The 22,095-nt window shown below is 36.8% G+C and overlaps 1 protein-coding gene across 2 annotated transcripts in view; it reads left to right on the top strand.

Annotated features, from left to right (window-relative positions):
• The window catches only part of Tyr (tyrosinase), a 37,037-nt gene extending 15,371 nt beyond the window's left edge, over nucleotides 1-21,666 (top strand). Inside the window, exons 3-5 of one of the 2 annotated variants that reach the window (XM_005357616.2) lie at nucleotides 3,334-3,481; nucleotides 19,116-19,297; nucleotides 21,434-21,666. In XM_005357616.2, coding sequence (XP_005357673.1) covers nucleotides 3,334-3,481; nucleotides 19,116-19,297; nucleotides 21,434-21,666 — 563 coding nt within the window. Of the gene's footprint in view, nucleotides 1-3,333; nucleotides 3,482-19,115; nucleotides 19,298-21,433 lie in introns of those variants that run through there. The other variant, XM_026784227.1, reaches the window with a different exon arrangement.
• The last annotated feature ends 429 nt before the right edge of the window (nucleotides 21,667-22,095 follow it).

Below are 22,095 nucleotides of genomic sequence, written 5' to 3'. Positions count from 1 at the left end.
CACTAAGATAAATTTGCTGTTTTGTTTTCTTTCTTCATTTTTATTTTCAAGTGACATTGAAAATATTAATATAATTCAAATATTAATTTCAGGTTAAATTAAACCAATTAAGTTAAATATGCTTTGCTCTAGTGAAAATCTAGTCACCTGTGTTCTCACACATCAAAACTTAGAGGTATAAGAAAGTACATTCAACGTCACCTATGACCCCACATCTTGGAAAGAAAGGTTTCTGGTTAAACAAGAAAATAAATATGAAAATGCCTTTACATTCCCTGCCATATATATTTATATGGACTGGCTACTTCTATGAAAATAGTTTACAGCCTGAGTTGGCACATTGAAATTTTAAAGGTAAAATTATTGTTGGTTCTTTTTGTTAATGTCAAAGTATAGAAGACAAGAAGCTCATGTGAAGAAAATAATGTGATCAGAGGTAAATATTTTGAAGCATAGTTTAGGTTTGGAGAACAAAGAACAATTTAGTCAAAATCAGTAAATTTCAACCCCGATTGCACATTAGAATCACTTAGGGGCTTTTAAGGCTCTAAGTGACTGAATTCAATTCTAAAACAATTAAATCCAAATCTCCAGGTATCAGAGATAAACATCGATATCTAAAGCAAACAAATAAGCCAAACCTCTCCAGAGGAGAATTGGGGGAGAAATAAAAGAGAAAAGGAGATGGATTGGCAAATTGAAGCTGCCTGATGTCATTCATCTAAAGCAATTCCTAAATTTCCCACAGGAACAACACAAATGAACTTAAAGATGTAACTCGCAATATGTTGAGCTATTGTTGCTGCCCTTTGTAAAGAATTTGGAGCCATTTTGGCATATAGGGTTGCTACCATATTCCCTACCGGGTTGTGGGATGTTCCCTGTCCATGGGGAATCTGACAATGAGCAAATGCAATAGCTTTCTAACATCCTGTGCGTTCCTTAATACAGCTGACTTTGAAAGTGACAAGGGTACAAACTCATTTGAAGAACACAGCACAAAGAGATTTCTGAGTTGAGCCAGCAAGTTCACACATAGCCTCATAGGTTTTAGGAGATTACCCTTTTATTCTCAGTCTCTGTTGTACATTTATCTTTTAAATACAGAAGCATCTGAGACTCTGATTTTTATTACAGAAGTCACAATAAATTATTTGATCTCACTTTCGAGGCTTTCACTTCTGATCTATTTGAAAAACCTGCTGTTTGGAAAAGATCACAGGTTTGGAAGTCAATCACAGTCGTGTCTCATTTGTTTGTTATTCAAATACTAGTTTGACTTTAGTTGTGTTACATAAACTACAAACTGCTGTTTTCTCATCAGTAAAATTGGGACACCAACAATATTATTTTCCAGTTGCAAGTAATCTCTTTGCTCAAATGAGAATATGTACAAGAATAATATTTGAATTTGGCTTTATGGAAGTAATGTAATTTTTCTTTTAGAAAAGAGCAAAACGCAGGAAGTAAAATTGACAGAGGAAACATTTTTCTTTTATAAAGACAACTTCAGTAGCTCTAATCTACATAGCTTACATCTCCATTTGAAGTGTGAAGTAAAATAGAAAATAATATGTTTTCATGTTAGTATCATTTCAATCACTAATTGTCTGTCCCACATTAAAATCATTAAAGTCCCCTTGTAGGTAACTATCTGATTGCCAACCTCTGTCAGCCACACACAGAAAAGGCATGCTTTGGTTAGCAGATTCAGCAACAAGCACACATTTATCAAGCAAACCAGAAGCAGAGAGGGAAGTTATTACTCAGGATGCTTCTGCTGCTATCAGATCGATGCTAGGTGCTTTCACACCAGCCATCGGAATTAATTTTTACATCCTAAGAAATGTGTTTAGCTTTCCTCCATTATATCAATGACAAAAGTGAAGCAAAAAACGTTACCTAAATTGATGAACGCTGTATTTCTTTCTAGTAAATATCCTACCTCATCAGTGCTTTCAAACGAGGTGATGCAGTGCATCAGGCTCTCAGAAGAATACAAAGCATAGGGAGTTTGGGGAGAACTTATTTTTCCATCCTTATCCTACTATAGTTTTCTAAAACACACCTAACTGAAGGTGATGAAGGACTCCTGACACTACTGCACCCTCAAAATCATCTTGTATAATTATTTTTAGAAAAAAAATCATCTTGTTTCTACTTTTCATACAGCATTTTTCAGAGATGGTAAAATTATCTATGATTCAAAAACAAAATATATTACAAATTTTCCTGCCAATGTTGTCAAAGTATGTAATGTTAATGATTAAGCTATAGAGAAGTGTATTAGGTTAATTTGTTTTTATCTTATTTTTAATTGAGAAGTAAAATTGTTTTTATTTATGGTACATGATATGATGATGCTGGTATACACCTTACAGAATGACTAAATCAAGCTAAGCATCACATATCATACCTTATATACTTACTTTTCTTCTGTGTAAATGTTCGCTATCTATTTTCTTACCAGTTTCCAAGTGTACCATGACTGTGATGAACTGTTACATAAATTTTATTTGATTAGTATATCCCTAAACTTCACCAACCTGAAAAATGAAGTGGAGGGTTTTGTATGTTCTTACAGTGACCTTACAAAGACATGAGGATTTGATTTTGTTTTTGAAAATGAGTTCTAATTAGCTGTGAAATGAATGTTCTACAAAAACAAAAACATTATGACCTGATGTCCCTAGGATAATTACAGATGAATGACAATAAGGTTGATGACAAATTTCATGCTTCTTCTGGTACCAGGATCCAAAACTAAAGTATTTGTTAGAATCAGAGAAAAAGAAGTTACAAAGATACTGTAAGCCGGGCGGTGGTGGCGCACGTCTTTAATCCCAGCACTTGGGAGGCAGAGGCAGGCGGATCTCTGTGAGTTCGAGACCAGCCTGGTCTACAATAGCTAGTTCCAGGACAGGCTCCAAAACCACAGAGAAACCCTGTCTCGAAAAACAAAACAAACAAACAAAAAAAAAAGATACTGTAAGGGCTCCTCTAGGGGTTGTTATGCATCTAAATGAGAGTGGATGCTGACTATTACAAAGGTTTCCTAGCACATTGTAGTAGTAGTTAAAGGACTTAACGGAGATGCATCATGAGAGAGTCCATAATGACACAGCCTATCTCACCAATGAATCCACCTGATACCTTTCAGTTCTGCAAAGATCTCAATGGATATTCAGAATGAAACATCAAATGAGTTTACTTACTGTTTTTGTTTTTGTAGAATTAGGCTTTCCTCTATAGTTATAAATGAGGTGAGATGATTACTTAGATTTTTAGTCATTTAGGTATACTAATTTTAAAAGTTATCTTTTTTGTCAACAGGCTTTGCCAATCCACTCACAGGGATAGCAGACTCTTCTCAGAGCACCATGCACAATGCTCTGCATATCTATATGAACGGAACAATGTCCCAAGTCCAGGGATCGGCCAATGATCCCATTTTTCTTCTTCATCATGCTTTTGTGGACAGGTTGGTTGACATTTCTTCATAAATTGTGTGTTCATTGGACTTAAACGAACTATCAGTGTAACGATCATATAAATTTTAGTTATCATACAAAACTTTATAAATTATGGTGGTCTGGTCTGTCACCTTGAGAGACCCTAAGCAAAGGCTAAAGTGCAAATCTTTATGGAAGCAATATGTAGTGAAGAGAAATCAGGAAGTGGGAGGGCATGATAAGGAAGGAGAAAAATTCAAGTTAGGCTACAGTATCAGTTCAGCTGTCAATTCAGACATATCTGGAACAGTGTAGGCTGCTTTTTATTTAATATTAGATTAGGACAAGGGAATAGATTCAGAATCTAATATTAAAGCGTCAATAACTACAGGTTGACTTGAGATAGGGAATGTCAAATTCCCAACCGCTATCATGATTCCTTAGGCTATGTGCTGAGGATTTGAAAGCTTGCAAATGTTTGGAGTTAAGAGTAAAATCATGAATGTAGGGAATGAACTATGTACAGAAGGGAAAAATAATGACAGTTTTCTGATTAAAGGGAAAGGCCCTTTCAGACACCCTCTCCACTATTGCTAAGAGTCTTAGCTAGGGTCATCCTTGTGGATCCCTGGGAATTTCTCTAACACCAGGTTTCTCCCTAGGGATGGGGAACTGGAGTTGGTAAATAAAATAAAAAGTGATTTTTTTAAATAAAAAGAAAAAGAAAAAAGAGAATGACAGTTTTAATGCAAGAGATAAAGACATGGAATTGTTTCACAGGAATTTGCATGGTTTAGAACTCATTTGGTTCATTACGATTTTTTAAACAAGCAGATACGTGGGTGTGAGAAGATTTGTTTAAAAGTGTTAGTCATTCGGACCTTAGAGAAGCAGCTGTCATCTCTCCTGACACCTAACATTTCAGGATTTTAACAGAAATAGCAATGTGTTGGGAGTGGTTGCTACCAGCATAGATCACTGGATTTAAAACTTTTAATAGTTAGAATTCCTCAACGAATACCATTGAGAGCTTAGACAAATCATGGAGGTATTCTGTTTTCCTTTTCTTATCTCTGAATGTAGTCTTTAGTAGAAGCCACGAAGAAGTAGAGGTTATAATAAGCACATAAGCCATGAAACTAACTAAACAGATATGTAGGAATAGTAGGCAGTACAGACAAGACATGGCCGACTTGCTGACAACCATGGAGCCTTTAGATATATAATAATATCATTTTGGTTATATTGCTAAATGGAACTTCATAAAATATTAGTTGTATGTCTTTGTAGACAAAGAAAGGATACTCTTCCTCCAATGACAATGCTAGAACTAATCACAATGGCTGTTTTTAACAGAAGTCAAGGAATGTGGTTGCTACAGAGTGACACCTTCCAAGTAGAAAGAATTACAAAACTGGCAGTCTAAAACCAGACTGACCAAGATGGGGGTCTGTTGCCAGTTAGAGTTACAAGTTCACACACGACATTGTAACTGCTTATTACACTCTGGACTGATGTTATGGGACACAGCAGTGAGACTGTGTGAATAGACTTACAGAATTGCCGAGTGAGGCAGAGGATGAAAGAGCAGGATAAGATGCTCACCTTCAGTGGTTCGTATTTAAGGTTCAAGATCCTAAAGATAAAGAGAAATGATGCGATAGAGAAACTATTAGCTCTGGAGTCAAAGTCTGCGGAAAAACTTCTGGTGCTGCTCCGTGATCTTAAGTGGATTGAAAAAGCTGGTAGTGATACTACCTTCTTCTAAATAATGGGTCTCAACTTTGTAAATTGCAACACAGTATACAGAGACTATCTCTCATATGGAGTAAGAAGGATCTCTATAAGTCGCTACATATTCTCTATTTGCTGTTTTCTTAGTGCTCTCCAGCATTGCTACTACTACTTCTGCAGTTCTCTGAAGCCTGCCTTTTGAGTGTAGGACAATACATTTTAGGAATAGCGAACCTGCCTCCATCTCAACTACAGATTAATGATCTCTTCCGCAGTGGTTTCTTGGCTCTATTTGCCAGGGAGGCCTTCCTTCTACTCTACTCATCAAGAGTAGAGTAGTAGTCCCCTGGGCTAGCTTGCTGGCTACACCAAACCATATGCCCTCAAATCAGATGGGGAACGAAATTGGCAGCATAGTAATCCAGGCAGACTGGTGGCAGCAAGACAGGTCCCTGGGACTTCAGGAATGAACAACAGATTGCTTCCCAACTGGTGACTGGAGGCTGAAGCTTGCTCAGAAAGGCGGAAATATCAGGGTTATGGAAGGAGGTAATCTCAGAAATCAGAGAATTATCTTCAACTCTGCTCTTGCCATCAGATGGGCTGTCAGAGGGGAACTTGTCTCTGACAGGTTTGTTTCTTTTCTTATTATAGGACCATCATCAGGCTTAAAATGCTTCCTTGTTTTCTCCTCTGAATTAGAATTATTTTCCTATAATAAATTGCCATTGTGCCATTATTGTCATATTTGACCATATTCCCTCAGTTCCTTTTCCTGTTAGATCTAGCTCCTAAAACTGTTTGTCTTTGTTAGATTGATTCATGTGTGTCTCCCCCACTGTATCTAGAGCTCTCTGCTGACAGAGTCTATATATTGATCACCTCTGGAATCTAACAACATCCATTACACATAGAAACCATCCACTAGGACTTCCTAAAGTGCAGTGTAATTGATAATCTTGAGGCAGGCATCTGCTGCGGGTTATCAATAACATTTGTTGTGGGATAAAATATATCATCCAGGGACACTGAATTGTACTCTATCTTGTGATACATAAATCAGTTGCTCTGACTAGTAACCTAAAACATGTCCTATAATGAAAAAAAAATCTCCCCATGCTTTGTAGAATCAATGTGCTTTGAAGGAGGGAAATTATAATATTGTTAACCTAAATATTTCATTGACAGCAGTGGATAGAAAATTAGGTCTTTGTCATTATCACTGAACTGTTAAATCTAAAGAGATTCTTAAGATCATGATCCAAATTTTTCAGGGCACAGTCAAAATAACCCCCACACAGACAGGTTGGTACTAAGTGGGGAGGAATGCAAACTATTAGTTCCCAGAGACAGTAAAGAATATCTAACATGACAACAGGATATTTATCCAAGACAAGCAAAAGCAGTACAATTGTGGGAAAATCTTATCTCCCCTACTTAGAGACCAAAGATCAGAAGTTCTATAGTAGCACCAAATATTAGATCCAAGATAGCTATGCAATGAATCAAAAGGCCAGGAAACAGGATACCTGCAGACCCTATATCAGATGATTAAGATCACAGGTTTTAGTAGTAAGCAGTTTTGATTTTTAAATCTTGATCTCCAAGCAACAAGGTTGTAGGAGATAGAGACAGAGACCCAAATTGGAGCACCAGACTGAGCTCCCAAGGTCCAAATGAGGAGCAGAAGGAGGGAGAACATAAGCAAGGAAGTCAGGACCGCGAGGGGTGCACCCACCCACTGTGACAGTGGGGCTGATCTATTGGGAGCTCACCAAGGCCAGCTGGACTGTGACTGAAAAAGCATGGGATAAAACCTGACTCTCTGAACATGGCGGACAATGAAGGCTGATGAGAAGCCAAGGACAGTGACACTAGGTTTCAATCCTACTGCATGAACTGGCTTTGTGGGAGCCTAGCCTGTTTGGATGCTCACCTTCCTGGACCTGGATGGAGGGGGGAGGACCTTGGACTTCCCACAGGGCAGGGAATCTGGACTGCTCTTCAGACTCTTGAGAGGGAGGGGGAATGGAGTGGGGGGAGGGGGAGAAAAGCGGGAGGAGGGGGAGGGAAATGGGAGGCCAGAGGAGGCGGAAATTTTTTCAACAAAAAATAAATAAATAAATAAATAAATAAATAAATAAATAAATAAATAAATAAGGTGTATGCCACCACCACCTGGAGAATTCAATTTTTTAATGTCACAACTTAGTACCAAGCTTGGTGTTTTAAGAGCAGACATTTATACTAATATAGTTCAAAGAATAAATGTTTGCAACCAATGACAAGAGAACTGAATTCTCCTGAGGTTTTCTGTCCTTGGCTTGCACGAGGCCATCCTTCCTGTATCCTCATGTCCTCTCTGTGTGCATCTGTGTCCTGTATCTGTTTCTTCTATAGATACTGGTCATATCTGATTGCAGATCCACTAACAACTTACTTAACTCAATAGCCAATTTCTGAGTCTGTCTTTATATCAAGTCACAGCATGAGGTTCTGCAGAGCAGTGTTTCAATATATTGATTTGGGTTTGGGAGCTCATTTAACCTTTTAAAATGTAAAAACAAAAATTGAACTCTAGCTGATGGTAGATCGAATAAAAATAGAAAATGCTGAATTGGAGAGAATATTTTAATAATGTGGTAGCAAGAGAAAGGAGAAAAATAATATTTAGGATAGATTTTTATTTTAATAATAAATGGCAGGTCAATGAGGTAAAGATTTATAGGAATTTTGCCAAAGGAATGGTAGAAAAATATTAGAAGTGAAGAACGATGATCTGCTTTATAAATCGAGTTATGAAAAATTATATGGTTTCAATTTGAAAGCTATATTTAAAGTGAAAAATATCCATATTGTTCTTAAATGATAAATTAAGCAAATAACAACTAGTAAAGTACAAAATATCCATAGGAAATGTTAATATCCACTTTATTTCTGATTTCATGAATTTATATTACTAATATGATTATGTTTCCTTGAGTGTTTCTGTTAGTAACAAAGCATAATTTCTTTATGTACTTTGCACAAAACAGAGGATGCATAATACAAATGTTATTCCCAACCCTAGCATCAAGACAAGATACATTTGTGGAGTACAAACTGTCACATAATCTAGAATAATAAGGAGCATACAGAGCCGTGGGATGTGGGAAGAGACAGATTGCTGTGCCCAGTAAGTCAGAGTGGTATGCCAGTCAAAGAGCTTTCTTTAACCACATCTTTATTCATCAGAGAAAGATGTATATATTGATCAAAAGAACAAGGTTTGTTTAAATGTCATTTTTCTCACAAGAACAAGAAGCAGTAAAACTCCCTTCATCTTTAAGAGAAGAGAGGCAAGAAATAGAACAAAATTCAAGATTGACATTATCACATTTACCTTAACAAACCAGGAGTAAAATGTTTTGGGGGAAGGGAAATCACACAGAAACTTTTATTCACAGTAATCCCTCCTCTGTGAGATCTCCAGAAAGAAGGGTATCAAAGCCCCTGCTCACATCACTGAACTGCAAACGACAACACTTTGTTAATCCGAGAGCGGAGCACTCCATAAAGTTCACCTGCTGACCCTCAGTGTGACCTTCTTTCTCTGCTCTTTTTCTGATTCCCAGTGCTGTCTCATTCTCTCTTGTGCTAAAGGAAGGGAAGACATTTCATTTGTTTTAAGAAAATGTTCATTATATTTCTAAATCTATTGTCTGTGTAATTATAAAGCAGGTAAGTCCCTCTGTTCTAGATACTAAATTATCAGATGTTCTCCCTTGAGTAGAAGATATTGAGAACTGATAGCTAGGCCAAGGAGAGTCAGCTTTTATTAAGGATGTAGCCCCTGGTAATGTACTGCTGACCACGTTCTAGAGGATGGGTACAAATCCGAGAGTCTATGGGTACCAGAAATTGGATTTGATGAGTTTTTCAAATACGATAGGGTTGCCCCAAAATTGGGTGGGTAGGAAAGGGCGAAAGGAGCTTGGCAGAGCTATGGAAGGAAGGGGTAACACAAATTACTAAAAGAAAATGAATACAAAACTAAAAAAAACAGAAAAGAAGAGAAAGAAGTTCAAAATGATACCAAACTGAGAGAATGTGAGATTTTCTTTAGATAAACAGATAAAGTCTTTACAAATGTATTACTAATGATTATTTTACATTTTCCACACATGTATGGCTAAGCTCAAACACATTCTGAAATAAGAGAGAAATAGAGAAGACCATTAATTACCTTTCAAAGCAGGCTTGTTCTTATCCTTGACTGACTGTTAGGATGTTAGTCTCCGTAACTTAATAGCTAGGATTTTGACAGAAATGAAGGACTCAGACTCATGGTTAGGACTGAAATTCCTTCATCAGTCTGAGGTTCCTGGAAATCTACACCATAAATGAATGAATATACTGTTATAGCAAAATCCAATAAAGTAATGAAGCTGTGTGTTTCCAAGACGTGGTAGATAACTCATACTGTGAAGAGCCTGAAGCCTTGGACTCGCACCTCATGTAATTTTGTGGTTAGTAATTAAACATAGAACTCAAAACTAAGTAAAAACAAAGACACTGACACTGAAACAAAGAACGTTCATGGAACAGATATGTTAGCATTTGTGGGACATGACGCGCTAAAAGTAGAAGAGTATCAGGTATAAGAACAATACAAGGAATTCAAAACGCATTTAGGAGGGCAGCGCTTTAGACCTCTCCCTTTGTTTCTTATTTATTATTAGTGCCAAAATTGCAATAATTAATTTTAGGTAATAAAATAGTGAGACTTTAATGAATGAATACTTAGTTTCAAAATCCACACATAATTAAGTGATTAGGAGAACAATTTAATCAGAATCATCTTCCACCAATCCAGGGTTCTTTCTTCAGTCTAGTATGGCTATTCTGCTCCTCATGTGGCAAAGGAATCAATGATATTAACTCCAATGTAAACAGAGTTTTATTTCAGTAGTCCATGTTAGAATTTCAATGAAATAAAATTGAAACGGTAAAAGAATATTTATTGGCAATAGAGCTAAGCTAGAAATTAATAGCATCACTACAACCAAGAATAAAAGTCTTAAAGAGACATACATGGATCTAATCTACATAAGAAATAGGAAAAGACAAGATCTCCTAAGTAAATTGGGGACATGGGGACCATAGGAGAGGGTTGAAGGGAGGGGAGAGGAAGAGAGGGGAGCAGAGAAAAATGTATAGCTCAATAAAATTAATAAAATATAATAAAATAAAAGTCCTTAAACATATCTATCTCTATGAACTTGCCAGTGACAGACCTTTTCTTCTGTTCTTCAGTCCTTCCTCCCCCCCATTACTCCCTCCATTCTTCCCTCCTACCATCCATCCCTTCCTTCACAGTCACGGGTTTTCCCTTTGCTCAATATGTCAGTTTACCTTTTTAAAACTCCTGATTAGGTATCACACAGATCCACAACCTTTCTAAGGAATGACTTCATTTTTAAATTACTCCAATTAGAAGAGATTAACTGAGTCGGGAAAGGAAGAGACTTGGATATATAGAGCTGCAGATCCTAACTACAGGAATAATAGTGACAGGCGGAGAGAAACAGAGAGCAAAACAAGGAGAAGAATCTCTTTCCCAGCCTTTCATCTGCGCCTTCTTGAGTTCCGTTTTCCAGTAGTGAGGACCATTTGTTGTGATCCAAATGTTAGGCTGTCGGCCCCGGATAAATTTACTTTTTGAAGGATGCTTTACATTATCCTCACCCATTACGCTAGACTAAACACACTCTTCTTGTCATTTAAGTTCCAGTGATACCAGTAATATTACTGTGTAAATTATTTGTGGATTTGTGCTCCATATGCTTCTGCAATTATAAACTATAAATATGCTGAAGCGTGCATAGAACATTTGCTGTTAGTCGGAAAGAAACATTTCAGTTCACAGTCAATTTTCTCTTTACAAATGTCATTCCTGGTGCTGAAACATCTGTGACCTTCTTTGCTTTTTTTTTATCATGTCTCCTAACATTACTTCTTCTAGCTTCTATTATAGTTAGTGTAGGCCCTTGGTACTTAACCACATCGTATGCATTGGTCCCCTACCTCAAATCTTAAAAGTAAAAGAGAATTAAAAAGTCTTCCTGTACAACACTTTCAAATAAATCTGCCATGCAGTGTTTTGTTTCACACCATCCTCTTGATAAAATGGTAACTACATCTTCCACTGGATGCAAAATTAATGTGAAGTCCTCTGGCAAAAATACAAAGATTTTTGCTATTTAACTTATGCCATGTATTTTTCAGTCTTAATATACCTATATTTATATCTATATCTATATATCTCACATACTAATCCCATTCCTTCCTTTATCCCCTCTTCCTGCTTCCCAACCTTCCCCACTCCCCATCTGTTGCTCAAGGAGAGTAAGGCCTCCCATGGGGAGTCAGTGAGTTCTGTCCCATCACTATGTTGAGGCAGGTCCAAGCCCTGCCACTCTCCGACACGTGTAGGCTAAGCATAGGAAATGGACTCCAAAAAGCCAGATCATTTGTTAGAAATAGCTCCTGGTCCCATTGCCAATGACCCCACTAACTTCCCAAGCCACCCATTGTCACCTGCATTCAGGCGGTCTAGATCAGTCCTATGTAGGTTCCTCAGGTGTCATTCTGGATTCAGTGAGCTCCCACTATTTGGGGCCGGTTTTTTCTGTGTGTTTCCCCATCATGATCTTGACCCTTTTGTTCATATTATCTCTCCTGCCTCTCTTTGACTGGACTCAGGGAGCTCTGCCCAGTGGTTAGTTGTCTACAACACCAGAGAAGCTATGTAACAAAGACAACCCTAAGAGAGACATATATGGATTCACCTAAGAAGGGGAAGTAGACATGATCTCCTGAGAACTTCATCTAGAAACTGGTGGAAATAGATGTAGAAATCCACTCTTAAGTTTTAATCCGAATAAACCAAATCAAAGTGTTCATTTTATTTTATTTTATTTTTCAACACTTATGTGGAAATTAGGGATTCACAGACCAGGTAAGAGTGTGGATAAAGTGGCAATGTAAGATGATAAATGAGACTCTGGTAGATTTCATTGACAGGAAATCTAGAACCATAAGGAAAATAAAGAACATATGCTGATAATGGATGCATCAGGAGGACCAAAGACTATGAAACTGCATTATTTGTGCACCTGTGACTACAATAATCTTCTGTCTCTTCGTAGGTTATTAGGTGGAGGAATGATTGCCTAATTTATTTGGGTTTCCACAAGGTCATAACCTTTAGTTATGAAACTATAAAGGTTAAAATTTACATATGAAATGTCATATGTGCACTCGTCTGCAGTGAATAGTTTCAAGCACAAATAAGGATCTCATCATCATGATGAACTTCTCCATTGTAGTCCTGGGTTGGGGAGGGGGCTCAGTACAATCTGCCATAACTGGGAAAGAAGTACAGAAGTTAATGATGTATAGAATATTGGTATAGTACTGTGAACCTCTATTTGAGGATAAAGAGGCTATTGTCTAGCACTTTTGGTTGAAATATTATGTTGGAAGTGTGCCAATACCAAATCTATCATGAAGTTATTTAACTGTTATTACCATTAATGATCAAGTTTAGTTGATAGAACTTAAAGATGTCATTCCACCTCAGAATCAAGACCACTTGCTAAGATATAATGATAATATAATATAAATAAATGAAGATATCAGGGTATAAGTGATTTTCCCTTAAAACTTCCTTTGGGGGCAGAATCTGCCTTTTGAAGCTTTTTGTTTCAAACTTTGCAATATATTGCCTTTGCCTGCCTAAGATAATACTGAATATTATTTAAAGAATAAGTATTTTAAGAAAATGCATTATATATGCTTTCCATTCCAGGCAGATTTAGCTGGACTGCTGCATAGACAAACTCTGGTCTATACTCTATGGACACAGACAAGAATACATAAGAAATATTCATTTCTTTGTAAAATGTCAGATTTTTTTCACTCAATAAGTCTTTCTCAAAGTCCTCTCTCTTTCTCTCTCTCTCTCTCTCTCTCTCTCTCTCTCTCTCTCTCTCTCTCTCTCCTTTCTTGATTGCAAGCTATCCTAGTCACACAATTTACTCTGCATGCATCTGTGTTTGCAAAAATAACATGCTTAAAAGTACTGGATGGAATGGGAAACTGAGATTTGCAGAAATGATTTTAACCCCAATGACTCCACATGTTAACTGAATAAATTAATGAAGTTATCCAAGCTCTCAGTTTTTGTTTGCTTGCTTACTTGCATGTGGGGGCTTTAATGAAAACACATTTTAAAGATAGTACCTCATTAAGGCCAAAGACATCTGCAATTTCTAGACTACTTGGCTTTGAATCCTTATTCAATTACCTAATTTTATTAGTCATTTAAATGATAGGTAAGCTTATCCTCTTTGCCACTCAGTTTTCTTGCCTGTAAAATATGGATGTTACTAAAACATAATGTAAAAGGAATATTTAGGATTGAGATGACTTAGAATAGCCCTTGGCAAGTAGTGTATCTAATTTAACTATCACTACTGAGAATTTTACTAATAACCCTTTTTGCATTGTTATTGGATAAATAAATCCTGCAATGATACATTTCAAAACACTTAGCATTCTACTGGATGAAAGAGAACCACCCAACAAGTCAGAAGTATTTATTTCTCATTATAGTAAGGCAATTAAAGCTATAACTCAAATTATTTAAAAAAGAACATGCATTTAGGGAAGTATAATTTTGGTTTTAAGAAAGTGGATCTAGGAAATAAATACTGTTCATATTCATGGTTAAAACTAGGTCAAACATTTCATCATCATAGAACGCAACAAACAACATGAAACAAAGATTCTCATACTAGCAGCATTTAACATATGGGAATAATCTATAAAGGAAAAAACCTAGATACATTTTCCTACCAGGTACAACAAAAGCCCTGCACTGTAGCATCAAGTGAGGCAAGCCTGGGAAAGGTGTTCTGTGTATTATCACCCACAAGTGGAATCTAAAACATTGATCTAGAAGGTGAAGGTAAAATGCTAATTATTAACATCTGTTAAGAAGTGGAAATGGAGAAGCTTAATTGATGGATACTGGTACAGTTAGAGAGGAGTAAGTAGGGCCAACGTTTTATAGCACAGTGAGTGACTACAGAAATTAATGGAGACCTTAATGAGGGGGATAAGCTAAACTTCATCATTATGATTTCACACATTAGAGTGCTGCGGCTCTAAAAACAAATTAGTATTTTCTATCAAGAGATAAGTGTAGAATCAGTCCCCTACCTATATTCCGAACAGTCTGGAGAGGCCAGCTTTTTATGACACCATCTCATTGAGTCCCACTGTCTAACTGCGCTTCATGAGTAAAAGCTGATTCATTTGACTTGAAATTAGTTTCTGCCAACTACAAAATTTTTCACTTTTGTTGCATATCACAATGCCCATTCCTTCCTAATAGTCCACTGTGCAGGGTTTACCCCCTAAAGATAAGCTTAATTGTCTATGGGTAAGGAAAATTAGAACTTCACTGCTTTTCTTTCTTTTTTCTTTTTTAAATTGATTGTATTGAGCTATATATTTTTCTCTTCTCCCTTACCTTCCTCTCCTCTCCCCTTTTATCCTCTCCCATGTTCCCCATGCCTCCAATTTACTCAGGAGATCTTGTCTTTTTTTACTTCCCATGTAGATTAGATCCATGTATGTCTCTCTTAGGGTCCTCATTGCTGTCTAGGTTCTCTGGGATCGTGAATTTTAGGTTGTTTTTCTTTGCTTTATTTCTAAAGGCCACTTAAGAGTGGATACATATGATATTTGTCTTTCTGGGTCTGGGTTACCTCACTCAATATGATGTTTTCTATCTCCACCCATTTGCCTACAAATTTCAAGATGTCTACTTTCTTTTTCTGCTGTGTAGTACTCCATTGTGTAAATTTACTACATTTTCTTTATCCATTCTTTGGTCAAGGGGCATTTAAGTTGTTTCCAGGTTCTGGCTATGACAAACAATGCTGCTATGAACATAATTGAGCACATGTCCTTGTGGTACATTGAGCAGCCTTTGAGAACATGCCCAAAAGTGGTATTGCTGGGTCTTGAGAAAGGTTGTTTCCAAATTTTCTGAGAAATCTCCACACTGACATCCAAAGTGGTTGTAACAGTTTTCACTCCTATCAGCAATGGAGGATTGTTCCCTTTACCCCACATCTTCTCCAGCATAAGTTGTCATCAGAGCCAGGGATATATGTGGGAATAGGCCTGAGCTAGCGACATCCATCTGAGCAGGCCCAAGGCAGTGACCTCCAGAGGAGCAGATACAAGAGAGGGACTTCTGAGGGTGCAGGCTCAAGCCAGAGACCTCTGCTGGACCAGGCATGAGTCAGAGACCTCTGAGGGAGCAGGCCTGAGCCAGTGACCTCTGTCAGAGCAGACCCAAGGCAGCAACCTCAGTGGCAGCAGTCCTAAGCGAAAGGAGCAGTCCTGAAAGGCCTCTGAGATTGCTGAGCAACACCCAGTAGAGCAACACCCAGTAGCACCAAGCAACCCCTGGGATCACCGAGTGACCTCCAGGGTGATTGGAACTGTGGTTCTGACTGCCTTTATTATTTGAATTTCTTTCTTATGTCTCCTTTCGATTCTTATGTTCAGTCCCTCCAAATTATTCATTAGTTTAAGCGATTTTAATCTCATCTCAATTCTTTCCCATTCCCTAAGGATTACTTTTCACTTTCATTGCCTAAGTTAAACAGTTTTAAAGTATGCAGTTAAAATGGTGGTCAGTTGATGTTGGGATCATTTGAATTTCATGTGTCCTTTATTCATGTTTCATTTAAAGTTAGTCATTCCTGGCACTCTATCCTTTTCAAATGTGACTTCCTTTCAAAAGAATTGTTTTCAGTGATACATTCCAAATACCCCCCCCCCTCCAGTGGATTCTGTCATTAGCAAGAGACATTAAAAAATAGAACCAATGAGATGCTTCTTTTTAAGTACTCAGTTATCACAAGGGACCATGAAAGCAAGGTAGGGACAAAATTGTTTTCATAATAAGCCCTGTCATAGAGAAATTATTCAGCTCCAAAGAACATTAATCTGTTCATGAAGGCAGAACTCCCTTGCCTGGTCTCCATTTATTGGGCTCTGTCATCCAATATTTTTAGATTTAGGGTCAATTTTTTTTCTTTCAATTCATCACCCACAAGGTAATCTGTAATCTTTCAGAATACTTGTCTGTTAAAGCCCTCGTTCACCACTTTAAATTCAAACAGCAACTTCTTACTGCTCCTAGGAAGAAAGCATGCAAAAATCTGTAAAAAGACTTCCTCTGCTCTTCATGACTGAAGCCATGACAATAAATTGGTATAATATCGATTCTTAAGAAATCTTGAAAAAACACTGCATCAGGTCAGACAGTGGTGGCAGATAACTTTACTCCCAGCAGCCATACTAGTTAGCCATAAAGGATAGGCAGTGGTGGTGCAGGCCTTTAATAGCAGCACTAGAGAGAAATATGAGGTGGGACGAGGCAGGAACTCGCTCTCTTTTCAGTCTGAAGATTTCATAGGGGTGAGAGCTCTCCAGTGGCTTGACTGCTCTGCTTCTCTGATTTTTCAGCCTGAACCCCAAAATCTGCCTCTGAATTTTTATTATTTGCACTACAGTTAGGTTTATCTATAAAGCAGATCATTCCATATTGTTATGATTAGTTTTTTTCCCCCTAATTTGGCAGTGCCTATCTGACTGTCTCCCAGACTTTCAGAAATCTATCCAGATTCATTTAAAATGAATTTTCAACAAGATTTTTCCCCAAACTGTCAGTGTGGTTATCCAATTTACTATTAGTATTTCAATGGGAGACATTCTAGACACAGTCTGATGAAATTTACTGGAGATGAGAACTACCACTAGAGATTTTAATCAAGACGAATATCTTCATTTCCAAAGGTTGATAAGGTAATAAGGAAATTAATGGTCTCATTCATTAAATCTGGTGCTAAGGATTGATGTTCTTGTCCTATTTAGGTAAAAGCTTTGTTTTCATTTCCTGGTATAAATAAAATTATTTATAAATTAAACTATAATAGTAATTTTTCTCAATTGACATCAGGTACAGATTTTACCTCCAGCCTCAGCCTAGTGACTCACTGCATAATGTCTTGTTCCTATACCAAAGTGTAGAGGGGTTGGAACATGATTAATTGTCAGAGATTCTCCGTGTGACTGAAAATATATTTAGTAGTCAAAAACCACATGGATTTAAGCAAATAACTTACTTATATATTAAAATTAATAGTTAATTATATATCAATATTAACAATTAATTAATATTAATTTATGGTCAAGTGTATATGAAACATTATATGTACACACCTCAATAACCAGATATAAAGCAATTACATGTGAAACTTTTTTTTGGTTTGTTTGTATTTTCGAAATTGCATGTCATTAACAATTAAGACTCTTTGGAAGGTAATAGTACAAGTTAATATTGAAAGTATTTATAACCTTAGAATGTTGTGCTTCTTTTTAAGTCAGTTATATTTTTTTTAAGTTGAGAAATCTGAGAGCCAAAGAAAATCAATCTTTTAGAAAGCAAAATAGTCAAGCCAATGGAGATTTCTTACTTCTGCCAAGGCTGGGAGACTGCAGACTGAGCTATGAACCTCTGCCTCCTCCTGTTTTATATTCCCCTTTAGTGCTGGGATTAAAGGTGTGTGACTCCCTAGTACTGAGGTTAAAGGTGTGAGTGACCACCACCTGGATCTATTTCTGCATTGATCTTGTGTAGCCCAGGGCGGCCTTGAACTCAAAGAGATTCATCTGCCTCTGTCTCCCAAATCCTAGGATTAAAGGTGTGTGCCACCACTGCCTTGCATCTATTGGTTTAGTTTGCCCTCCTATTTCCAGGCAAGTTTTATTTATTAAAACATAAACCAAATATCAACATACTATTGCTCAAGGAAAGTTCGTGAACTCCAGATCTCTTGTTTGTCCATCTTATACAGTCTAGTAACATAAATTATTTTTTTTGCTATTCTTTAAAAGACTTTCTATAAATTCTCTTAAACGGTGAATTTTAATTCATTTTTATTCAATCTTTTGATGCAATTTTTTAACATTAATGCCAGTTTTAATTGTGCTGAACAGAAACTAATAATGCCTCATTTTAATAGCAAAGTTAATAGCCGAAAGGATTTAAGCTAGCTCACAGAACTGTTGTGAAACAAACTCAGAGGCAAATAAAAGCAAAAGGGGCAACATCCACAAACACACGAACAACCATTCCAGAGAACAGAGCAGTGCAGAACAGATTTCTTGCATGGTACAGCTAGTTTTGCTGCCCATGGAAATCGATGATGTTTCAAAGATTCCCATTGTCCTTGTGTTTTTTTTTTTTTTTTTGTGTGTGTGTGTCACTGTTTCCCATTTCCAGGATAATTTTATTCTATTTTAATGCCTGTGTAGTAATCATATGATCACATAAGAGCTTCAGGGAAAGCTGGAAATGGGCTGCTTCACCTTGTATCATTGAAGGAAGGCTCTGCCTCAGGAAAAAAAATGACTTTTTTCCAAGGTTGAAACAACCATCACAAACAAAAAGTGAATAAATTCTAGTTTCTTGTCAACTTAGTTTTATATGGTTTTTTTTCCTTTGACTCTCCTTGCATTTGTAAAAACTTGTATTTAACTTATGACTGACTAAATTTCATGCAACCCAAAGTTGCATTCTGAAGGCTCTAAACTGTCTAGAAAAGTTTAATTATTTTGATAAAGAAAAACTTAAAGTTATTCTCACAATTATTTCTGATGAGTGACCTTCATCAGGATATGATAGTAACTTGCTAGAGTTTGAAAATAGTAAACATTTGTTCAAGTCTTTGGGATATTAATAATTGCCTCTTGAGAATTTAAAATTTTATTGAGTATGAATAACACTTCCCTCTACAGTATTTTTGAACAATGGCTCCGAAGACACCGTCCTCTGCTAGAAGTTTACCCAGAAGCCAATGCACCCATAGGCCACAACAGAGAATCCTACATGGTTCCTTTCATACCACTGTACAGAAATGGTGATTTCTTCGTTTCATCCAAGGATCTGGGATATGACTACAGCTACCTTCAGGAGCCAGGTAAGGCTCAGTTCTCTTCAGATGAACTGTGCATTCCTATATGACCGACCTCGTTTTGATAGTATAAAACATCCTATGTGTATACAGTGTTTATTTCAAAATTCCTTAAGAATTGATATTATACCAATTTATTGTCATTTATAAATAAGAATCAATATTATACCAACTTTTTGTCATTTATAAATGAAATTCTGAGGATTCCAAACTTTACAACTTTTCCATCTACTCTAAAACATTATGTACAAGTAAGTTATTGAAGAGTGTAGGATTAGGATGCCTTTTAGCCATAATTCTACCAGCTAGCTCTTTTATAAGAAAAGAAATATTATTTCAATTCCCTGAATTACAGTTCACTCATATTATGTATTTAGATCAGAATAACTCAGTGACTTTTCTGAACTATGTAAAAGAATTCTGTGCAAGCAGTATGATACAAGTGAGCACTTTATGTTTTTTTTTTTTTTTTTTTTTTTTTTTTTTTTTTTTTTTTTTTTTTTTTTTTTTGGTTTTTCGAGACAGGGTTTCTCTGTGGCTTTGGAGCCTGTCCTGGAACTAGCTCTGTAGACCAGGCTGGTTTCGAACTCACAGAGATCCGCCTGCCTCTGCCTCCCGAGTGCTGGGATTAAAGGCGTGCGCCACCACCGCCCGGCTGTGAGCACTTTATGATGTACCACTGGGAGATCTATACTAAGCACCGGGAGACTCTTGGTAGAATTACCAATACAATAATGAAAACTTTCAATGCCAACTAATGATGAGAGTCATAATGCTTTTAGTCGCCAATTACTATGCCTTTGGTTAAAATCCTTAGGACTGGAATTAGTTCTGAGTTTTGATATTCCTATGTAGAAATATGATACCTTTTTGACAAACAAGGAATAGGTAGTAAGGAAAGCCTAATCCATGCAGAAACTACATATTATTCTAGTCTATGTGATTGTTACAATAAAAAAATGATTGAGAAAGACAGCCTAAAGAAATTTTTTTTCATGGATTAATAGTTTTGAGATCATTATTGACATGTTCCATTGGTTTGGGCCTGAGGCAAGATAGAAGTATCAGGTTAGACATATGTAGTAGAGAGAAAGAGGGACTCATGTCTAACATGTAGTCCTCCTTCAAAGGCCAACTTCCAATGACTTAACTCCTTCAATCAAGCCTCACCCCCTACTTTCAAGTACCTACTAATTATGTCCCATTATATTGTAAGTCCGTTATTGATTAATGGACCGATGTAGCCAGAATTCTCATGATACAATTGCCAAACCTATTAGCTGGCAGTTAAGTCCTTTGAACATCAGTCTTTTGGTGGTGGAGCCAACACTTTATGTTTAAACCATAACGCCATGTATTATTTGTGTATTTAATTTATTATTAGATAAGTATCATTTTTCATAAAAGGAAGTGAGAATATCAGTCTTACAAAGTTTAAGTGAGTTCTTAAATGTTAAATAGCAATATATGGAAAAAGCTGATTTTGTCACTGCACTTATACTCAGCTTTACGTAGCATATGAAGGTTTGAAGAAAACAATGTAAAGCTATAAAAGGTTTAAGGGTAAGAGATATTCAAGAAGCACTATTATTTTGGCACATTGATGGACAATTAATAAAACATGAACAGATGACTAGAAAAGGAAATGACCAAATGTGTGAGCTTTACTAACTCCTAGTTCCTATGACCAACTGTGGTTCCACTCTGACTAGTGTAGTCTGGATATCAATAAGCATCAAATCCAGTGTGGAAGTCCAGCTGATTATAAAAGGAAATATGAGCACTCAATCGAGAACAAATTCTTAGAAGTGTTTTGCATGGAATTATTCTTCATTATATTTTGAGGACAACTTTAATAGAGATTAGCAAATCAGCTATATACTGTGTGAATAAAAAGGAGATTATAGGACCCTTGAAACTTTTGACCTGTAAAACAAATAAATTAGAGTGCAATTCACTATTATATTGGAGAATAAAAGGAGAAGGCCCAGGCACAAGGGGAAGACTCTAATTTTGTTATGTAGTAGAAAGATGAGCTAGGAGGCAGGGTTAAGTATTTCTCAAAGCATCTGACTTCAAAGTGCTAAAACGCTACTGATGGTGATGGTCATGTTGTTAAAAACTGCACTATCTCTATTTCAGACCCAGGATTTTACAGAAGTTATATTGAGCCCTACTTGGAGCAAGCTACCAGGATCTGGCAATGGCTCCTCGGGGCAGCACTAGTAGGAGCTGTTGTGGCCGCCGCTCTGACAGGGCTCAGCAGTCGGCTGTGCTGTCGTCCTCACAAACGGAAGCTGTTCCAGGAAGAAAGGCAACCACTTCTCATGGAAAAAGATGACTACCACAGCTTGCTGTATCAGAGCCATCTATGAACAGCCTAGGAAACAGTGGGACCAAAAGGTCTTGTCTCAATCTACCTATATGTTGGTGAGGATTGTTCCCACAGTTTTAGTCTATAACAAAACATAGACCACAGCTATTTGTCTTACTACTTTTGCTCTGCCTCTTGATTTACCCCCAAAGTCTAGTTTCCAAGGAAAGACTGGTACTTGTTAAAAAGTCACTCTTACTTGTGTCTGAATAAAATTTCTCTTACAATTAACTGGATGGATTTTGATAAATGTCTTGATTATTTAAAATATAATTATAATGAAATTATAACAATTGATGCCTATGAAATTGAGACACATTTTTGTTTTTGTTCCACTTTTTTTTTTTTGGTTTTTTTGAGACAGGGTTTCTCTGTGGTTTTGGAGCCTGTCCTGGAACTAGCTCTTGTAGACCAGGCTGGTCTCGAACTC

The sequence above is a fragment of the Microtus ochrogaster genome, chromosome 22 (assembly GCF_000317375.1).
Source record: "Microtus ochrogaster isolate Prairie Vole_2 chromosome 22, MicOch1.0, whole genome shotgun sequence".
Taxonomy (NCBI): Eukaryota; Metazoa; Chordata; class Mammalia; order Rodentia; family Cricetidae; genus Microtus; species Microtus ochrogaster.
The sequence above is the reverse complement of the archived record's forward strand: the minus strand, read 5'-3'. Positions and strand labels throughout refer to the sequence as shown.